The sequence below is a fragment of the Lampetra fluviatilis genome, chromosome 62 (assembly GCF_964198595.1).
Source record: "Lampetra fluviatilis chromosome 62, kcLamFluv1.1, whole genome shotgun sequence".
NCBI lineage: Eukaryota > Metazoa > Chordata > Hyperoartia > Petromyzontiformes > Petromyzontidae > Lampetra > Lampetra fluviatilis.
This window is the reverse complement of record NC_136336.1, coordinates 5,016,052-5,035,245: the sequence shown is the minus strand read 5'-3', so window position 1 is coordinate 5,035,245 and position 19,194 is coordinate 5,016,052. Positions and strand designations below refer to the sequence as shown.

Below are 19,194 nucleotides of genomic sequence, written 5' to 3'. Positions count from 1 at the left end.
AAAATGTGCCGTGCCCCGAGGCCTGGCTGAGGATGTCATCCGATGATTAAAAAATGTTTTGCCATCACCGCCGCTGCCGCTTGCCGTGTTGACTCGGTCACGTGACGCTTTCAATCCACTGGGGGGGGGGCGCCCCCCCTCCCGATCCCTGCCCCCTGACCCCCCACCCCTCTCCGTCCCACCGCCCCCGCCCCCCTTTTTTGTTTTGACACCCGAACAATTTCGGCGGAACAATTCTGCCGTGAAATTATTACTTCCCTCGTGCGCTTTCAGCTTTGCTTCTATTTCATATTACTGTGATACTCGTGTTCGGTTCGCGAGGCAAACACGTCCTTTGACAAAGTAAGTAAACAAAAAAGAACATAATGCATTTACTTAAAGATATGGTGCAGCTGTTTTTCGGCGCCCCGTTGCCGTGTGCGCGCGTTCACCACACCGTGTCGGTCGCTGTGGAGGCTTGTTGACCACACTCTTAGGTGTTTTCGGTGAAGTCACGTGGGTGCAAAAAAATAAAAATAATAGAAATAAAATAATAAATCACACTTCTTCACCTGAAGACGGCTGCTTGCGTCGTAGCCGAAACGTCGTGAGAATTATTTGATTTTATTATGTTTTATTTTTATTATTGTATTACTTCCCTTCTACGTGACTTTACCGAAAGAACCAAGAAGAACAATCACGACGTTTCGGAGGCAACACAAGTCTCCGTCGAACACTGCGTCACGAAGCAGCCCGTGAAGAAGCCCACACCACGGCATGCGGCTCTGGGGTTGCAGGTTTGTCGATCTCCGGGATAGAGCGTTGCACCCCCCCACCCCACCCCCCCACCGGCGTTAATAGCTCCGATTCAAATGAAGATTCGAGATCTCGGCGCGTGTGCGCTCGTGTGCCCGTGTGTGCGTGCGTGAGATGCACGTGGTGCGTGTCACACGTGACGCGGGCGGCGGCCATTGCTTAGCGCGTCACGTCGCACATTTAATTATTGCTTTTTAAATCCTTTATATTAAGTTCGCTTGCTTGCGCGCTTACGACCGTGCAAATCTTTCGGTCGTTTTTTAACCCACTTCCCGTGATCCAATCGAGCTGACATTTTCCACACAGACTCGTTGTGCGTGACAATTAATGTTCGTGAAAAAATGTTTCCAAAATTTTACACGTTTTAGCACAAAAATATTATATTTAATTACCAATTGCTTAATGGTGCAATGCAATCATCTGACCCATAGGTGGCAGCCAACTCAAGCCAGAGGACGAGAGGACTCTAGCTACCACGCATATAAAGGATTTATAGTGAAAAACTTTGTTTTTACCGGTTAATTTTTTTTTATTTAAACTCAACGCAAGTCCGGCAAAGAGCACCCGAGCACAGAACAAGAAGGGGGGGAGGGAGGGGTGGTCTGGGAGGAGGGGCACGTGGGGGGGGGGGCAGAAATTCCGTGAACAAAAAACGCCCCGAGATCGACACGGCAGGGCTGAGTTAAAGGGGTGGGTTGGTGGGCGGGGTTGGGGGGGGAACGTCGCACTGTGTTTAACCATCATCGGGCGCGTACAGCGTGCAACCATCTTCTTGGTTCTTTCGGTAAAGTCACGTAGAAGGGAAATAATAAAATAATAAAAATAAAACATGATAAAATAATTCTCACGACGTTTATTTATTACGACGAATTATTTTATGATGTTTTATTTTTATTATTTTATTATTTCCCTTCTACGTGCCTTTACCGAAAGAACCAAGAAGATGAATCCCTGCAGTCACGAAAGCTTTAAATGGAAGCGTGCAACCAGTTCATTTTGTATTCGGACCGGGAGGAATTGAGCTGGTACGGACGTGGTGGTGGTGGTCGTCGTGGTGGCGATCGAGCGAAACCGGAGTTCGTGAAACCCAGCCCCTCGGAGGTTCTCCCCGAGACATTTTCCCTCCCTTCTCTTCCCGCATTATTTACTTTTGGAGAATGATTCGTGCCGCGGTGTGATATTTTGATACCTCCCGGCAAAGTTGCGAGGAGGTCTGAGATATTATTATTATTGACTCAAAAAGATGATGTCTGCGCCAATGTCAGGAACCGCTGATGATGTCCCCTTGGGGAGAGAAGGAATGCGCCGCAAATGGCCACAATGCTGGGAAATGGAAACAAAGATTCAACCTCCACCCCCCCCCCACTAAAAAAGATCCCACGGTCGTGCCACGCGTTAGCACGGTTGGCTACGTACGGTGCGAAAGAAGTCCAGCGTGCGTGCGTTAGCTCGGAGGCCGAGACTGGAGGGGAGCAGCTAAGGGAAGGATAGGATGGAAGACGATGGGGGAGGCCTTTGTACAGCAGGGGAGAGCATAACAGCAACAACAGCAAACTCACAGAGAGAGTCATAGACTCACACAGAGATTCATAGACTCACACAGAGATCCATAGACTCACACAGAGACCCACATACTCACACAGAGACCCATATACTCACACAGAGACCCATACACTCACACAGAGACCCATAGACTCACACAGAGACTCATATACTCACACAGAGATCCGTAGACTCACACAGAGACCCATAGACTCGCATTAGAAATCAATATACTCGCACAGACCCGTAGACTGTCACTAAGATTCATATACTCACATAAAGACCCATAGACTCACACAGAGACCCACAGACTCACACAGAGACCCATAGACTCACATACAGACCCATAGACTTGACACAGAGACCCATACACGTACCATGGTTACAGAATGATTGCAAATACTTCTAATTTGAATACCTCGGAATAAATAAAAGTTTGATAAAGAAAAATAGAAGCCAGTCTTTTTTTAGCAGGCGGGCAAGACTTTGACATTTCAGACGTCTCCCCCCCCCCCCATGCATCTGCAGTGCCCCGCTTTGTACCCAATTTCCCTCGTTTCGTTGCTCTCTACAGTCAACTGTTTCGTGACAGCGCGACCCTGGAGTTGTTTTTTTTATTTCAGTGCATTTTCAGCATCGGTCGTGGTCAGAGTGAGATTCTGGCTTCGACGAGGTGCACGCCTCATCGATTCAAGCCCTAAGCCAGCGGTGGAAGTTCCACGTTCCTATGGCAGGGGGCGAGTCTCTCCATAGGTACAACTACTGTTGATCTCCCAACCCGGAGGACCCGAAGATAAATCCACGCTACTACGAGGAGAGAGAGAGACACCGCAAGTTCAAAATATACAGCAGCAGGCGTCAGGGTCGGGATCGAACCCACGACCTCCTGTACACCAGGCGAGGTAGCTAACATCTCCTAGCCACCGTGATGATGATGAGAGAGAGAGAGACACCGCAAGCTCAAAATATACAGCAGGCGTCAGGGTCGGGATCGAACCCACGACCTCCTGTACACCAGGCGAGGTAGCTAACATCTCCTAGCCACCGTGATGATGATGAGAGAGAGAGAGACACCGCAAGTTCAAAATATACAGCAGGCGTCAGGGTCGGGATCGAACCCACGACCTCCTGTACACCAGGCGAGGTAGCTAACATCTCCTAGCCACCGTGATGATGATGAGAGAGAGAGAGACACCGCAAGCTCAAAATATACAGCAGGCGTCAGGGTCGGGATCGAACTCACGGCCTTCTGTATACCAGGCAAGGTAGCTAACATCTCCTAGCCACTGTGATGATGATGAGAGAGAGACACACAAACTCCAAATATGCAGCAGCAGGCGTCAGGCTCGGGATCGAACCCATGCCTCCTGTAGGCCAGGCGAGGCAGTTAACATCTCCTAGCCACCGTGATGACGATGATGATGATGAGAGAAACACGCAAACTCCAAATTTACAGCAGCAGGCGTCAGGGTCGGGATCGAACCCACGACCTCCTGTAGACCAGGCGAGGCAGTTAACATCTCCTAGCCACCGTGATGATGATGATGATGAGAGAAATACGCAAACTCCAAATTTACAGCAGCAGACGCCAGGGTCGGGATCGAACCCACGACCTCCTGTAGACCAGGCGAGGCAGTTAACATCTACTAGCCACCGTCGCGTGTTCCATTTGAGAGCGCAAAAAAAAACCTACCCCGAGCAGAAAGTAAATAAGTCAATGGAGTCTTCTGAGTTCCTCCAAGGAAAAAAAAACAATATCACATCTGGAAATATCCCTTAAGGAATAGAAAGGGAAGTGTACATAAATATATACACAGTATTTTTAGGTTTTTTCGGTAAAGTCACGTAGGTAAAACATCAAAATATTTTATTTTATTTTTAGTTACAAGATTTAAAATAAAATAATATTTTATTTTATTTTTTTATTAATTTTGATGTTTTACCTACGTGACTTTACCGAAAAAACCTAAGAATATGAATCCTTGCAGTCACGAAAGCTTCAAATCTAGAATATATACACAGTACAAGGCTTTACAATTCCAAATATACCCAATGGCAAGCGTTTTAAAGCACGCAAGGGCTTTGAGATCGTCGCGTTATCGGAGTTTACCGATTTTGGAGCTGAAATCCAATTCGGTTCCAGCAGCCCAACCTCCCCCCGCGACCCCAGAGAGAATCCACATCACGCGTTCAGAGCACGCGGCTGATATACATTCCCACGTGATGATGATGATGCCGATGCTGAGGCCACTTTGTTGAGCTATCGTTTGTGGTCGCCAGGTCGCTCCTGGGGAAATAATAAGCAAAATGTTTTGTTTTACTTTTTAAAAAAGACGCTTTAATGAAATGTACCGTACTAATAATGGAAGTACTCCAAGACTCCAGGAAGTGGCCCCGAAGCTTGCCACAACTTAAGGGGGCCGTGGTGATTTACAGGCAACGTCAGTTGAGCGTGGACAATTAGACCTAAGCCGAAACATAACACATACAAATTTATGTTTAAAAATATAAAAAAAATTGAATAATATAATATAGTATTGTCATCAGTATGGCATAAGTATACCAAGTTTGCAGTCGATACCACATTGGGAAGTGGGTAAAAATTTAGTTACAAGATTTGAGGATACAACAACAGACAGAGTGAGTTAATAGAAAACGTGTAATAATAATAAAATAAAAAGAGTCAGCGGCCCGGAGAAATATAAAGAAACCAACACCATGTGAGACTGGGCTCTAAGGAAAGCTGTCTCGGGTGTGGACCAATCAACTTCAAGGACAGTGCATACATTATCAGAGTTTTGTTTTTTGTTTGCATTATGACTGCAGGTATTGTGGTCTATGCAAACATGACTCCTTGTAAAAAAAGGTGTCAGTTTTGTTGCCAGATAAAAGGGTAAGAAAACAATTATCATATTTTTTTTTTCTTCTGGCAAAGGAGGTTCCAATGGTGTAAATGCTTACCCCGTGCTCTCATACTCTGATGGTGCATTGTCTTTGAGTTGTGCGCCTTTTGGCGTCATCTGGTCCAACACCATGTGAGACTAGGCTCTAAGGAAAGCTGTCTCGGGTGTGGACCAATCAACTTCAAGGACAGTGCATACATTATCAGAGTTTTGTTTTTTGTTTGCATTATGACTGCAGGTATTGTGGTCTATGCAAACATGACTCCTTGTAAAAAAAAGGTGTCAGTTTTGTTGCCAGATAGAAGGGTAAAAAAACCAATTATATTTTTACTGGCAAATGAGGTTCCAATGGAGAAACCAACTCGTTTCAATCGAGGGCTCTCGCACTGACGGCGGAGGGCCGTGTGCCCGGCGAGACGAGAGCGCTCGCCATCCCGGCGGATTTCAAGACGCGTGTCCCGAGACGCCTTCTCATCCTCCGCCTCCTCCGCCGCGGCTGTGAATACGCGAAGTGGATTTGCGAATCTCCGTACGTGGAGTGAGACCGCGGTGATTGAATCGTTTTTTGTTGTCTTTGAAGTGAGTTTATTTTGGGAGGCTGCGGTAGGGTGGGTGGGTGGGGTGGCATTTAGATTTGTATTTTTTTTAATCTTCGCGACACGAAATAAATACGCGGACAAACACTACACTACTACACACTACACTACTACACACTACAATACTACACACTACAATACTACAATACTACACACTACACTACTATACATTACACACTACACTACTACACATTACACTACTACACACTACAATACTACACACTACACTACTACACATTACACTACTATACACTACACTACTACACACTATTACACACTACTACACACTACACTACTACACTACTACACACTACACTACTATACACTACACTACTACACACTACATTATACTACTACACACTACACTACTACACACTACACTACACTACTACACTACTATACACTACACACTACACTACTACACACTACACTACACTACTACACACTACACTACTACACACTACATTATACACTACACTACTACACACTACACTACTACACACAACACTATACACTACAATACTACACACTACACTACTACACACTACAATACTACACTACTACACTACTATACACTACACACTACACTACAACACACTACACTACTACACACAACACTATACACTACAATACTACACACTACACTACTACACATTACACTACTATACACACTACACACTACACTACACTACTACACACTACACCACTATATTACATTGAGAACTAATTTCTTTAGAACTGCTCTTTGTTGCGTGTGCAGTTTCTTGTCCATTCCCCCCGCACCTCCGATTAGCACGGTTGGATACGTACGGTGCGAAAGAAGACCAACGTAACATGCACCTCCCCCTAGGTCGACTCAGCCACAAAAACGAGCACCTGGCGCGGTGCGTAGCCAGACATCGCCACCGTGGGAAGACAGATGCGACGGCGGAATGTTACTCGCTAACAACACTTTCCCCAAACGTGGGTAATGGCTATACGGGGTGGGGGTGGGGAGGGGGTGATCTTTGTCTTTGAGTGAATCATGATACCGATTCCATCCGACTAAATGTCACGGCAAAGCATATTATTCTGTTTCGCCTCCCCAAATCTGATCGTCGCTGCGAAGCTTTGCCCCTGAGCGCGTCGATGGCCCTCGAAGAGTGATTCAATCGCGGGTGTTCGAATGGTGAACGGCGGTTAGAGGCGCAGCCCTGCAATTTCCTCGCTCATTTGCCACTGCTACCGGAAGGACCTCCGCCGTTGGAAGGCTTATATAGGGGGGAGGTGGGGGTAGGGGGGGTTAATCTTCGTGTCGTCTCTTTGTCCTCACACGGACCTCTTTCGTCGTGTTCTTTGTGAGGGTTTACGCGCAAATTTGTGTGTGCGTGTGTGTATGGGGAGCGGTGGCGCAGCGGTTAGCGCTACGAACCCGGACGACCCCGTTTCGATTGCCGCTCATGGCCACCAACACCGGCGAGGATTATCTGAACCGGTCCTGGGCCCTCCCCTAGGTCGACTCGACCTCAAATGAGTACCTGGTGCGGTGGGTAAAACGCCGCTGTTGAGAAGACAAAGGCGGCCGGGCGTAGTGCCGGCCACCCACCCCCTCATACCGTGCCGGCCTTCGTATGTGCTACTCGCTAATAGAACTTGCCCCAACAGTCTGTGAAGGCTATATGGGGGATCTTTGTCTTTGTGTGTGCGAGTTCGATTCCCGCTCGCGGCCACCAACACCGGTGACGATTATCTGAACCGGTGCAGGGCCCTCCCCTAGGTCGACTCAGCCTCAAATGAGTCACCCGGGGCAGTGTGTAGTAAACATCGTCACTGGGGGGGGGGGGGGGAGAGACAAAGGCGGCCGCGCATGGCGCTGCCCACTCACCCCCCTTTCGCATACTATGCCGGCCTTCATTTCAGTTTCATTCATTAGGTACTAGCTGTACTCGCCCGGGACTTGGATCCACCACGCCCGGCCGCCTTTGTCTCCCCAGTGGCGATGTTCACACACCACAGCAGTTACTCGTTTTGAGGCTGAGTCGACCTAGGGGAGGCCCAGGACCGGTTAAAATAATCGTCACCGGTGTTGGCCGTGAGCGGGAATCGAACTCGGGTCGCCGGGTTCGTAGCGCGGCGCTCTAACCGCTACACTACAATGCGTGACGCTTCCACATACGCGGGTCACGTGACAGATTTGACGTTACAGCTCACTTGCTGTGCAAAAAATAAATGCATTATTGAGCTCTTCCCCCCCAAAAAATATACAAAAGTGTATTTTTATAATTTGTGCATGGTGTACAGTCTGGAAAGTACCCACATGGCAAATTTCCAGTTTTTTGCATGTCGGGAAGTACGCTAAACATTTTGAACAGACACATATATGGAGATAACCCTGTGAGCCATGCGGCTCTTGACTCGGGTGTAATCGCAACAAAACAAAAAAACGAACAAGAAACATCTTAAAGTGACTTACGCGCAACAGAAAAAATCCTGGAAAAAACAGCAAAGTCTTCCAGAAAAAAACACCGCATTTCAACGCTGTGTGCAAAAAATCCCAGTGGGATGCAAGTCAAACAATAACAACCATAAGACGATGTAGATTAACGTTATCAGGCTAACTCTGTACTACAACAAACACACATGGCTAAACCAAAACGTTTTAAAAATCACCAAAATAAAGCTATAAAAACAATGTAACGGTGATCATAGGAACTGTGATACAAATCTAACAATAAACGATATACACGTAACATTTACGACAAACTTTGCAGCCATAGCTGCCTTCATAGGTGTTACTCACTCACAGCACTTGCCTCGTGATGTTAATGCTTACCCCGAGCCCTCATACTATGATGGTGCGTTGTCTTTGAGTTGTGCGCCTTTTGGCGTCATCTGGTCCAACACCATGTGAGACTGGGCTCTAAGAAAAGCTGTCTCTGGTGTGGACCAATCAATTTCAAGGACAATGCAAACATTATCAGAGTTTACACTATGAGACATCTCCTTTACCAGTGGCAAAATATAGTGATAGGTTTTTACCCTTTCAACTGGTACAAAAACTGACACCTTTATACAAGGCATCATGTTTGCAATAACCACAACACAAGCAGCCAAAATGCAAACAAAAAGAAACAACTCTGATGATGATAATGATATGCACTGTCCTTGAAGTTGATTTATTACTATTATCAGAGTTGTGATTTTTATTTGCATTCTGACCGCAGGTATTGTGGTCAATGCAAACATGCTTCCTTGAAAAAATGAGTCATTTTTGTTGCCAGAAAAAATGGTAAAAAACCTATTATTATACTTTTAGTTTGATACAGCAAATCTGGCTGTGACGGTCCCACCTGATGACGGAGACTTGTGTTGCCTCCGAAACGTCGTGATTTTTATTATTTTATTTTTTATTAATTTTCATTTCATTTTTTTACCTACGTGACTTTACCGAAAAAACTAAGAGTATGAATCCTTGCAGTCACGAAAGCTTCAAATCTAGAACCTATTTTTATTAAATCCTTTATATTAAGTTCACTTGCTTGCTTGCTTAGGACCGTGCAAATCTTTCGGTCGTTTTTTTAACCCACTTCCCGTGATCCAATCGAGCTGACATTTTGCACACAGACTCGTTGTGCGTAACAATTTATTTTCGTGAAAATTTTTTTCCAAAATTTTCCACTTTTTGGGAAAAAAATTTTTCATATTTAATTTAAAATACCAATGTGATAAAAATGAAACTCTTACTCAAGAAAAACAGAAACGAATAATAAAATAAAACCGATGCCACGCATATAAAGGATTTATAGTGAAAAACGTTGTTTTTACGGGTTAATTTTTAGTCTGTTGAGGCTACACGGTGGGGTGCGGGGTGACAACCTCTCTCTCTGTGCGCGCGCCCAGGGATTCTCAACGATCGCGCCCAAGAAGAAGGAGCCCGTGACGTCAGAGACGGTGGTGTTCTGGGGCATGCGGCTCTGGCAGATCGTGGGCATCTTCTCCATCGGAGTCTTGGCCGTCAGTGAGTCCGGTGCCCGGGGTAGCCGCACGTCACATTCACACACACACACCTGAAACCCGTTCCGAGACACCTGCAAGGTGGCAGGGTTGGGGTGTTTCATCGCCCCGACCGTCGAATCTGGAGGAACAGGTGGCTCGGTAGTTAATGTCCCCTTCCCCTCTCATCGAGGGGATCTTTGTGTCCCCATTGGAACCAGCTCAAACCTCCCGTAAACCACGTGACCTCCGTGTGTGTCCACCTCCGCTCTGAACTCTCTCCCCCTCTCATTGAGGAATCTCTGTCTCTCTGTAACCAGCTCAAGCCTCCTGTAAACCACGTGACCTCCGTGTGTGTCCACCCCCGCTCTGAACCCCGTCCCCCTCTCATTGAGGGGATCTCTGTCTCACGTCCTCCGCGGATCCACTCCCAGCCACCCCGTCCCACACCGCCTGGTGACCATACGCATTCAACTGTCTCTCTCTCTCTCTCGTTCTCTATTTGAACACTGCTCGTAAAAACATGAGCCATGTTAGCGGAACATGCAACCAAGACATTCAACGCAGAAACAGAAAGATCACAGCCCCACTCTGGCGTAACACGAAGAGCGAAGACAACAGGGCAACGTCATTAGGAATACGGTGAATTGGGGTTTTGCGGGGTGTGTGGGGGGATCGCCCCGGGCCCCGCGCTTTGGGGGGGACCCGCGCTTCGATATCACCGTGTGATCTGACGTCCCTGGGAGTTACTTGCGTTCCGCGCCACATCCCACGCCGCCGTTCGTCTTCACGGCAGGGAGTCGTTCTTCGCTCTCCGAACACGTTCGTGATGAATTGGCGATGGCACCAGCCAACCCACTGCAATCCGCACACCCCTGCGGGTTCGTGTGGGACGCCGCATTCCGCCGACATTTCACAGCACGGTATCAGTTTGTGGCAGATTCCGGGAAAAAATGAGAGAGAGAGAGAGTGGGGAGAGTGTGGGGAGAAGGGAAATAAAAAATATAGTGGGAGATGCGTTTTAATATTTGTGTGGCTCTCTCAAACACTCTCACTCACTCAATCTCTCTCATTCTCTCTCTCAAACACTCTCACTCACTCTCACTCACTCTCTCACTCTCTCTCAAACACACTCACTCAATCTCTCTCATTCACTCTCACTCACTCACTCTCTCACTCACTCTCACACTCTCTCTCAAACACACTCACTCACTCAATCTCTCTCATTCTCTCTCTCAAACACTCTCACTCACTCTCTCACTCTCTCTCAAACACTCTCACTCACTCAATCTCTCTCATTCACTCTCACTCACTCACTCTCACACTCTCTCACTCACTCTCACACTCTCTCACTCACTCTCACACTCTCTCTCACTCACTTTCATTCACTCTCTCTCTCACTCACTCTTTCACTCACTCTCTCCTCCACTCTCTTCTCTCGTGAAGAACGGGGGGTGGGGGGATGGAGAGGGATTGGGAAGGGGGGGTGGGAGGGAGCGATGGAGAGTGTTGTCCTTTAAAGCGTCAAGCCACAGGAATTTTGTGAGTGTGTTGCCCGAGTCATCGAGAGTGCGACGAGAGGCGCGGCAAACTTAGACTCGCTCTTTGTTTATTCCGCCGCTGCACGGAACAGGCTGCACCACCACCCCAGCCCCACACCCCCCACACCACCCTCTCCTCGACGCCGTCTCTGCGTGTCGAAACTCGCGTGCAGCCACTCCGGAATGCGCTCCGCGAAATGTTGAAGGGGCGCGCTCGCCAGAGATCGCGTGTCCCGCGATAAGAGGAGCGCACGGGAAACACGCACACGGGACAAAACTGCGCCCCTACACTCCCCTCCCTCCATCCTTTTTTAAAAATCCTTTATATTAAGTTCACTCGCTTGCTTGCTTGCGCGCGCTTACGACCGTGCAAATCTTTCGGTCGTTTTTTTAACCCACTTCCCGTGATCCAATCGAGCTGACATTTTGCACACAGACTCGTTGTGCGTGACAATTTATTTTCGTGAAAAAAAATTCCCAAAATTTTCCACTTTTTAGGAATTTTTTTTTCATATTTAATTTAAAATACCAATGTGATAAAAATGAAACTCTTACTCAAGAAAAACAGAAATTAATAATAAAATAAAACCGATACCACGCATATAAAGGATTTATAGTGAAAAACTTTGTTTTTACGGGTTCATTTTTTTAAACGATCAGACGAGAAAGATGCTCAGTCTTTCGGTACTTTACTTCGTTCATCATGTCGTTTGTTTGTTTTTGTTTTATCAAAGATATAACGCGGGTTTCCCGTGTAACATTAGTCCCATTGTGTGCTACTGTGTTCATAGACCCCCAACAAGAAACACAAATCACCCTCAATGTGAATTCTAATGATGTTCGAGAAGGACGAGGCTGTGACGGTCCCACCTGATGACGGAGACTTGTGTTGCCTCCGAAACGTCGTGATTTTTGTTTTTATTTTTGTTTTTATTTTATTTTCAGTAATTTTGATGTTTTACCTACGTGACTTTACCGAAAAAACCTAAGAATATGATTCCTTGCAGTCACGAAAGCTTCAAATCTAGAATCACCCTCAAAAAACCCATCACCAGATCCCCTGCTGCTGCACTACCAGCACCATAGCGGCGAAGGCACCTCCCTCCCCTCCCTCTCCTCCCCTCCCTCCCTCCCCTCCCCTCCCTCCTTCCCTCCCCTCCCCTCCCCTCCCTCCTTCCCTCCCCTCCCCTCCCCTCCCTCCCTCCCCTCCCCTCCCTCCCCTCCCCTCCCTCCCTTCCCCTCCTCCGTACGACGGAGAAATCCTCTAGGCAGCAGGTGAATCGAGTTCACGCTGTTTCTGTGGCAAGGTTGTTGGTTACCACCGTTGCGTTCTGAGCACCGGCGAGCGCTCACGCTGCGGTCAGAACCCCGGGAGCGAACCGAGTTCGATTCCCGCTCACGCCCATCAACGCCGGGGGGGGGGTGGCGATTTATCTGAGCCGGTCGTGGACCATTTGAGCGACTGATGTGAATTTTCATATTCCAGAAGAGTTAGAGAGCCGAGCGACGGATATGAATTCTCATATTCTAGAAGGGCTAGAATATGAGAATTCTAATGATGTTCTAGAAGGGCTATAAATTAGTGATGCGAAATTGTACGATGTTCTAGAGGGGCTATACAGACCTGAGTGAGTGATGTGAATTATAATTATGTTCTAGAAGGGCTGGAGAGGTGAGTGGCGGGTGTGAATTATAATGATGTTCTAGACGGGCTATAGAACTGAGCAACTGATGTCCATTCTCAATGGCTAGAGATCTGAGTGGCGTAATTTCTAATGTTGTACGAGAAGAGATAGCGATTTCAGTGCTCGATGTGAATTATAATGATGTTCGAGAAGGACGAGATAACTGAGCAACTGATGTTAGTTTTCTGGGTGCGGTGTGTTAGGAGACAAAGGCGGTCGGGCGTGGTGCTCGCCACACCAACCGTTCATGTGCCGTGCCGGCCTTCATAGGTGTTCGCTACCAGCACTGAATCCAACAGTCTATGAAGGCTACACTGGGTGTCTTTGTTGAACGTAGGAACAGTTTATTTAGAATTGCCCTGAGTTAAGAAGCCCTTGAATCGGGTTTCATCAACAAAACAAAACAAAATGTAAAATTTAAAACACGTTTTCAACAGGTCGCATGAAAATTATTAATTCGATAAATCCATACTATGTGGTTCTTTCGGTAAAGTCACGTGGGTAGAAAAAATAATAGATCACGACGTTTCGATCGCAACACAAGAGTCCGTCATCAGGACCACTGGACGGGTTCCGCAGGATTAGAAGGATGCCCTGGTGGTCCCCCTCTTTCAGAAGAGGGACCGCACAGACTACAGCAAGAGAGAAAACTTCAGTTTTCTTTCCGTGTTTGTCTCACCTGATGACGAACGCTTGTGTTGCGATCGAAACGTCGTGATCTATTTTTTTTTTCTGCCTACGTGACATTACCGAAAGAACCAAAGAGTATGGATTCCAGCAGTCACGAAAGCTTCAAATCAACAATAAATACAGCAATGAAAAAAGTCAACAATTTTTTTTTATAATATATATTACTCAATTATAAATTTCATATTTAACTAAAGTGAACATTTAAGATTAGAGAAACATATTTCAAAATAGTGCATCTAGAGTGAGGAATAAGATTCGATTAAAAAAAATATTGCAAAACGAGGAATAGAAACGCCTTTATATTATTGGTTCTTTCGGTAAAGTCAATATTAATATTATTTTATTATTTCCCTTCTACGTGACTTTACCGAAAGAACCAAGAATATGAATCCCTGCAGTCACGAAAGCTTTAAATCAAGAAACGCCTTTGGTAAAATAGTTTCCTTGTGCAAGCAACAATTTCAAGTAACACTCGTTGGTGGTGGTTGCTGGCCAAACAAACAAAGACTAAATATAAAGTAAAATCTAATTCACCGTTGAATGAAATTGTCACATTTTATTTACGTTTAAACACTTGGATCGCCAATAATTTCTGTCATTTACGAAATCAAACGCTGCCGACGCGTCGGGGTTCCAAGTGTGAGAGGGTCGTGAGTTTTGCGAAACGATGGGACGATCTGAATATGAATTGGAGAAATATAAAAGAATGAACATGTAAAAAACAATCCGCAGAGTGGCAAACAACTGACACGCCGTGTAATCTTCACTAAAAGTCAATTTTTCTTGGTTCTTTCGGTAAAGTCACGTTGAAGGGAAATAATAAAATAATATTTATATAAAACAATGTTTTATATTTGAATTATGTTATTATTTCCCTTCTACGTGACTTTACCGAAAGAACCAAGAATATGAATCCCTGCAGTCACGAAAGCTTTAAATCAAAATTTAAAAAGTCCATTAATTAAAATTAAGAATTATCAACGACCGTATCAGCAACGTGTCCAAGTGGCGGCGTGAACCTGGGGGAAGATGGAGCGATGATGAAATCCATTCCGCGTGCAATGTGCCTGGTGGATCGCAACGCCGCCACCATCAAGCAGCGGATTGAGCGTGGCTCATGATGCTTCCTTATGCCCGTGCATTCAGGGCAAAACGGATTCGTCGTAAACGTCGCGGCCGCAACACGTTCCCGTTTCTTTTTTTTAAATCCTTTATATTAAGTTCGCTTGCTTGCTTAGGACCGTGCAAATCTTTCGGTCGTTTTTTAACCCACTTCCCGTGATCCAATCGAGCTGACATTTTGCACACAGACTCGTTGTGCGTGACAATGCATTTTCGTGAAAAAAAATTGCCAAAATTTTACACTGTTTAGGGAATTTTCTTAAAATATTTAATTACCAATTGTTTAATGCTGCCAGACAATCATCTGACCCATAGGTGGCAGCCATCTCAAGCCAGAGGACGAGAGGACTCTAGCCGCCCCATATAAAGGATTTATAGTGAAAAACTTTGTTTTTACGGGTTTACTTGTTAACAACTCCGTTAATTGAGTTATTTTCATTTATTATTATTTTATGGTATTATTATTTTTTTACCTACATGACTTTACCGAAAAAACCTAAGAGTATAATGCCTTTAAGCTTCGGACTTTTAGATTTTTCTTTTTTACTAATAATCGGAAAACCCTCCGCGGAATGACACTTACATTTGTGTGATTTTATAAATGGAGGAAATGGGTTATTAAATTGCCCGCTATTATATTTTCCGGGCACTTTGACAGAGTGGGAAATTGTACAGCTTGATCGTCATGATTATGTCCTTAGGTACGGAATTATGGGCTTTTTTCCCGCCCAAATTTCATGTCGTAGCCCACACTTTCCATTCCAGTGGATTATATCATGATTGTTGAAAATCAACAAATGACTAGAAATATAACGGTGTCCTGTGGTTCATAAACTACCGAGCATGATAATTCCACTTGTTAAATGCACACCTTTTTTTTAAACCAATAAGATATGATTTATATCTTATTGGTCAAAATCGATTTACATTTAACACGTGGAATGATCAATCTCGATAGTTTACAACCGACATCAACGTTTCTTATTATGTAAGCCGTTATGAACGACTCTCAGATTCATACAAACGTTATTACAACCGGTGTAACACATCGGAGGCTTTCGCAAGCAATATTATCCATAATAGAGCTTTTGTTGGGTTATATCGCGTAAATATAAATGTGTTAAATTTGTATTTAAAGCTTTCGTGACTGTAGGGATTCATATTCTTGGTTCTTTCGGTATTTTGTTTTTCTTGCCGTGGTGTTCACACCTGATGATGATTGCTTGTGTTGCAATCGAAACGTCGTGAGAATTTTACTGTTTTCTATTTTTATTATTTGCTTGTTTCCCTTCTACGTGACTTTACCGAAAGAACCAAGAATATGAATGTAAATGTGTCGTTAAACCCGCCACCACCCGGCACAGTCAATTAGTAAGGTTCGAGTACTCAAATTGTAAATGTTGTAGTGGGTTTACTCTCCAACACACAAGCGGTGTGCTGAACTAGTATACTACACTATACACTACACTATACACTACACTATACACTACACTATAATTGTAAATGTTGAAGTGGGTTTACTCTCCAACACACAAGCGATATGTGCTGTACTAGTAACGAATTGGCCACGTTTTGTTGCCGTGACAAACCCTACTAATTGGCTGTGTTGGGTGGTGATGGGTTTAACGACGCATTTATTTTTACGTGATGTAACCCCCCCCCACCTTCCACGGAATACTGATCAGGCACCATAGTTTAAACGTTACATTTAATTTCATTCATGAGATTGGTATGTCAGCCTGTACACTAATGACCGTACGAATATTCCCAGAGGTAGCATTAGAATGTGCTCTCTCAATATAGCTTCAGCTCAGTTCCGAGGGAGTGCACGTGGATCTGCGTTTGCACGCGCAATGCAAGTGCGGGTGGATGTGCGCTCGCTCGCTCGCTCGCTTACGCAACCGCAGAGGAGCGCATCATACGGACAGTGATGCACATGCAGACCCCGCCAGGATATTTTTAAATCCTTTATATTAAGTTCGCTTGCTTTCTTAGGACCGTGCAAATCTTTAGGTCGTTTTTTTAACCCACTTCCCGTGATCCAATCGAGCTGACGTTTTCCACACAGACTCGTTGTGCGTGACAATGCATTTTCGTGAAAAAATTTTTCCAAAATTTTACACTGTTTAGGGAAATTTGTTTAAATATTTAATTACCAATTGTTTAATGCTGCCAGAGGAACGAGAGGACTCTAGCCGCCCCGATGCCACGCATATAAAGGATTTATAGTGAAAAACTTTGTTTTTACGGGTTAACTTGTTTACAGATTAGACCCCTAAAAATGATCGAACATTAAATGTGAGGAGCGCATTGCCGATTCCTCGGAGGGAATCGGATAAAAAAGATCAGAAGTCACGGCCCTCCATACGAATTTTTTGGGTGATCCAAAATCATGATTTTTAGATTTTTGTTTCGAATTAGAAAGGATATTATACCCGGCGTGTTTCCGAAAAGGAGTGTACAAAAAAGAAAGTTGATCAAGAATAAGTTGAATTGTTGTTCGAGATGCTGACATCGATTTGATAGGAATACTGTGTACTGTGTATATATATTCAAGTCTGCTTCGAAAAGCCCGTCTCTTTAAAGTGGCCTTTCCTCTCTAGATTGGGTGGTTTGCCCTCGGTTCTGTTTTTGTTTCACCGCTTTTCATGCGTTGTGCATTTGGATCCGAAGGATGGAATGCCGCACTGGACATTTGAATTATTTCTAGATTTGAAGCTTTCGTGACTGCAAGGATTCATACTCTTAGTTCTTTCGGTAAAGTCACGTAGGTAAAAAAATGAAAATGAAGCTTCCGTCTTCACCTGAAGACGGAAGCTTGTGTTGCCTCCGAAACGTCGTGATTTTTATTGTTTTATTTTTATTAATTTTAATTTCATTTTTTTACCTACGTGACTTTACCGAAAGAACTAAGAGTATTTGAATCATTATTATACACATTCGACCTATCAGTTTTAGTTTGTTGCGAATATTGATTGGAACTAACCCCATTTTCTGATATCATGACTAGTCCATCCGTTCACCCGACTTAACGCCACTAGATGTTTTTTTTTAAATCTCTGAAGTTTTTTTTTGCAAGTGAAGTCTACGCGAGCATGCCAAGGACCCTTGAAGAACTTCAACATCACATCGTCGATGCCGCTGTGGGCATCCATCCCTGTGTTGGAAAATGTTCGCTCAAGAGTTTGAACCCCGAATTCGATTGATTATTGTGAGCGACGGGCAGCATGTAGAAGTTTATTAATAATTCGACAATGTCTAATCAATAGCAACGTGTAAGTCTATGACATGCATTCATGTTATATTTTTGTCGGTATCTCGAATAACAACAAAGCTAGTCAACGTTCTTTTGGTTTGTTCGTTTTCAGACACCGAGCCACGGTGGCTAGGAGATGTTAACTCCCTCGCCTGGTCTACAGGAGGTCGTGGGTTCGATCCCGACCCTGACGCCTGTTGCTGTATACTTGGAGTTTGCGTCTCTCTCTCTCTCTCTCTCTCCCCGTGGTGGCGTGGATTTTTCTCCGGGTCCTCCGGGTTTTCCCTCCGTATTAATCATCAACGTCACGCGTTTAGAGTGTTGGCGAGGTAGTTAGCACCTAGCCACCCTGATGATGATGAGAGAGACACGCAAACTCCAAGTATACTGCAGGCGTCAGGGTCGGGATCGAACCCACGACCTCCTGTACACCAGGCGAGGTAGTTAACATCTCCTAACCAACGTGTCTACCTGGGGCCACTGGGTAGAGCCACCCACTCACCCCCAACCTCGTGGCTTTCTCGGCCCTTCGCTTAGAAGGCTGCCCCCTCTCCCCGACCTCTGGCACGTTCAAGTGTGAACCCTTGAAAAACGAGAGAGCGAGCGAGAGAGCGAGAGAGAGAGACCTAGTGGCAGGCAGTGATTTCTCGTGAGATTTTCTCGCCCTTTGCTGATCGCGTTCTTAAGGAGACGCGGTGGGGGCCGCCGGCCACTCGCCGTGGGGTTTTTTTGTTTTTCTCGCACGCACAAAGGTAAAGGAGTGTCCCCCCCCCCCACGGTATAGCCTTGACCAGACTGTAGGGGCAAGTGCCTGTCAGCGAGCACCGATGAAGGCCGACACGAGAGGGTGCCGGCCTTCACCAGCACCACGCCCGGCCGCCTTTGTCTCTCCCCCCCCCCACCTAGTGGCGATGTTTACTACACACACCGCACGTGTGCTCACTTGAGGCCGAGTCGACCTAGGGGAGGGCCCAGGGCCGGTGCAGATAATCGCTGTCGCTGGTGTTGGTGGCCGTGAGCGGGAGTCGAACTCGAGCACAAAGCCAGGGGGAGCGGTCAGTAACACATGGGTAGTGTCCACCCTGGGTAGTG

The 19,194-nt window shown here is 45.6% G+C and overlaps 1 protein-coding gene across 2 annotated transcripts in view; it reads left to right on the top strand.

Annotated features, from left to right (window-relative positions):
• TMIE (transmembrane inner ear) overlaps window positions 1-19,194 on the top strand; it is a 50,815-nt gene that overhangs the window by 20,162 nt on the left and 11,459 nt on the right. Inside the window, exons 3-4 of one of the 2 annotated variants that reach the window (XM_078881824.1) lie at window positions 662-776; window positions 9,716-9,833. In XM_078881824.1, coding sequence (XP_078737950.1) covers window positions 662-776; window positions 9,716-9,833 — 233 coding nt within the window. The remainder of the gene's footprint in view (window positions 1-661; window positions 777-9,715; window positions 9,834-19,194) is intronic. The other variant, XM_078881825.1, reaches the window with a different exon arrangement.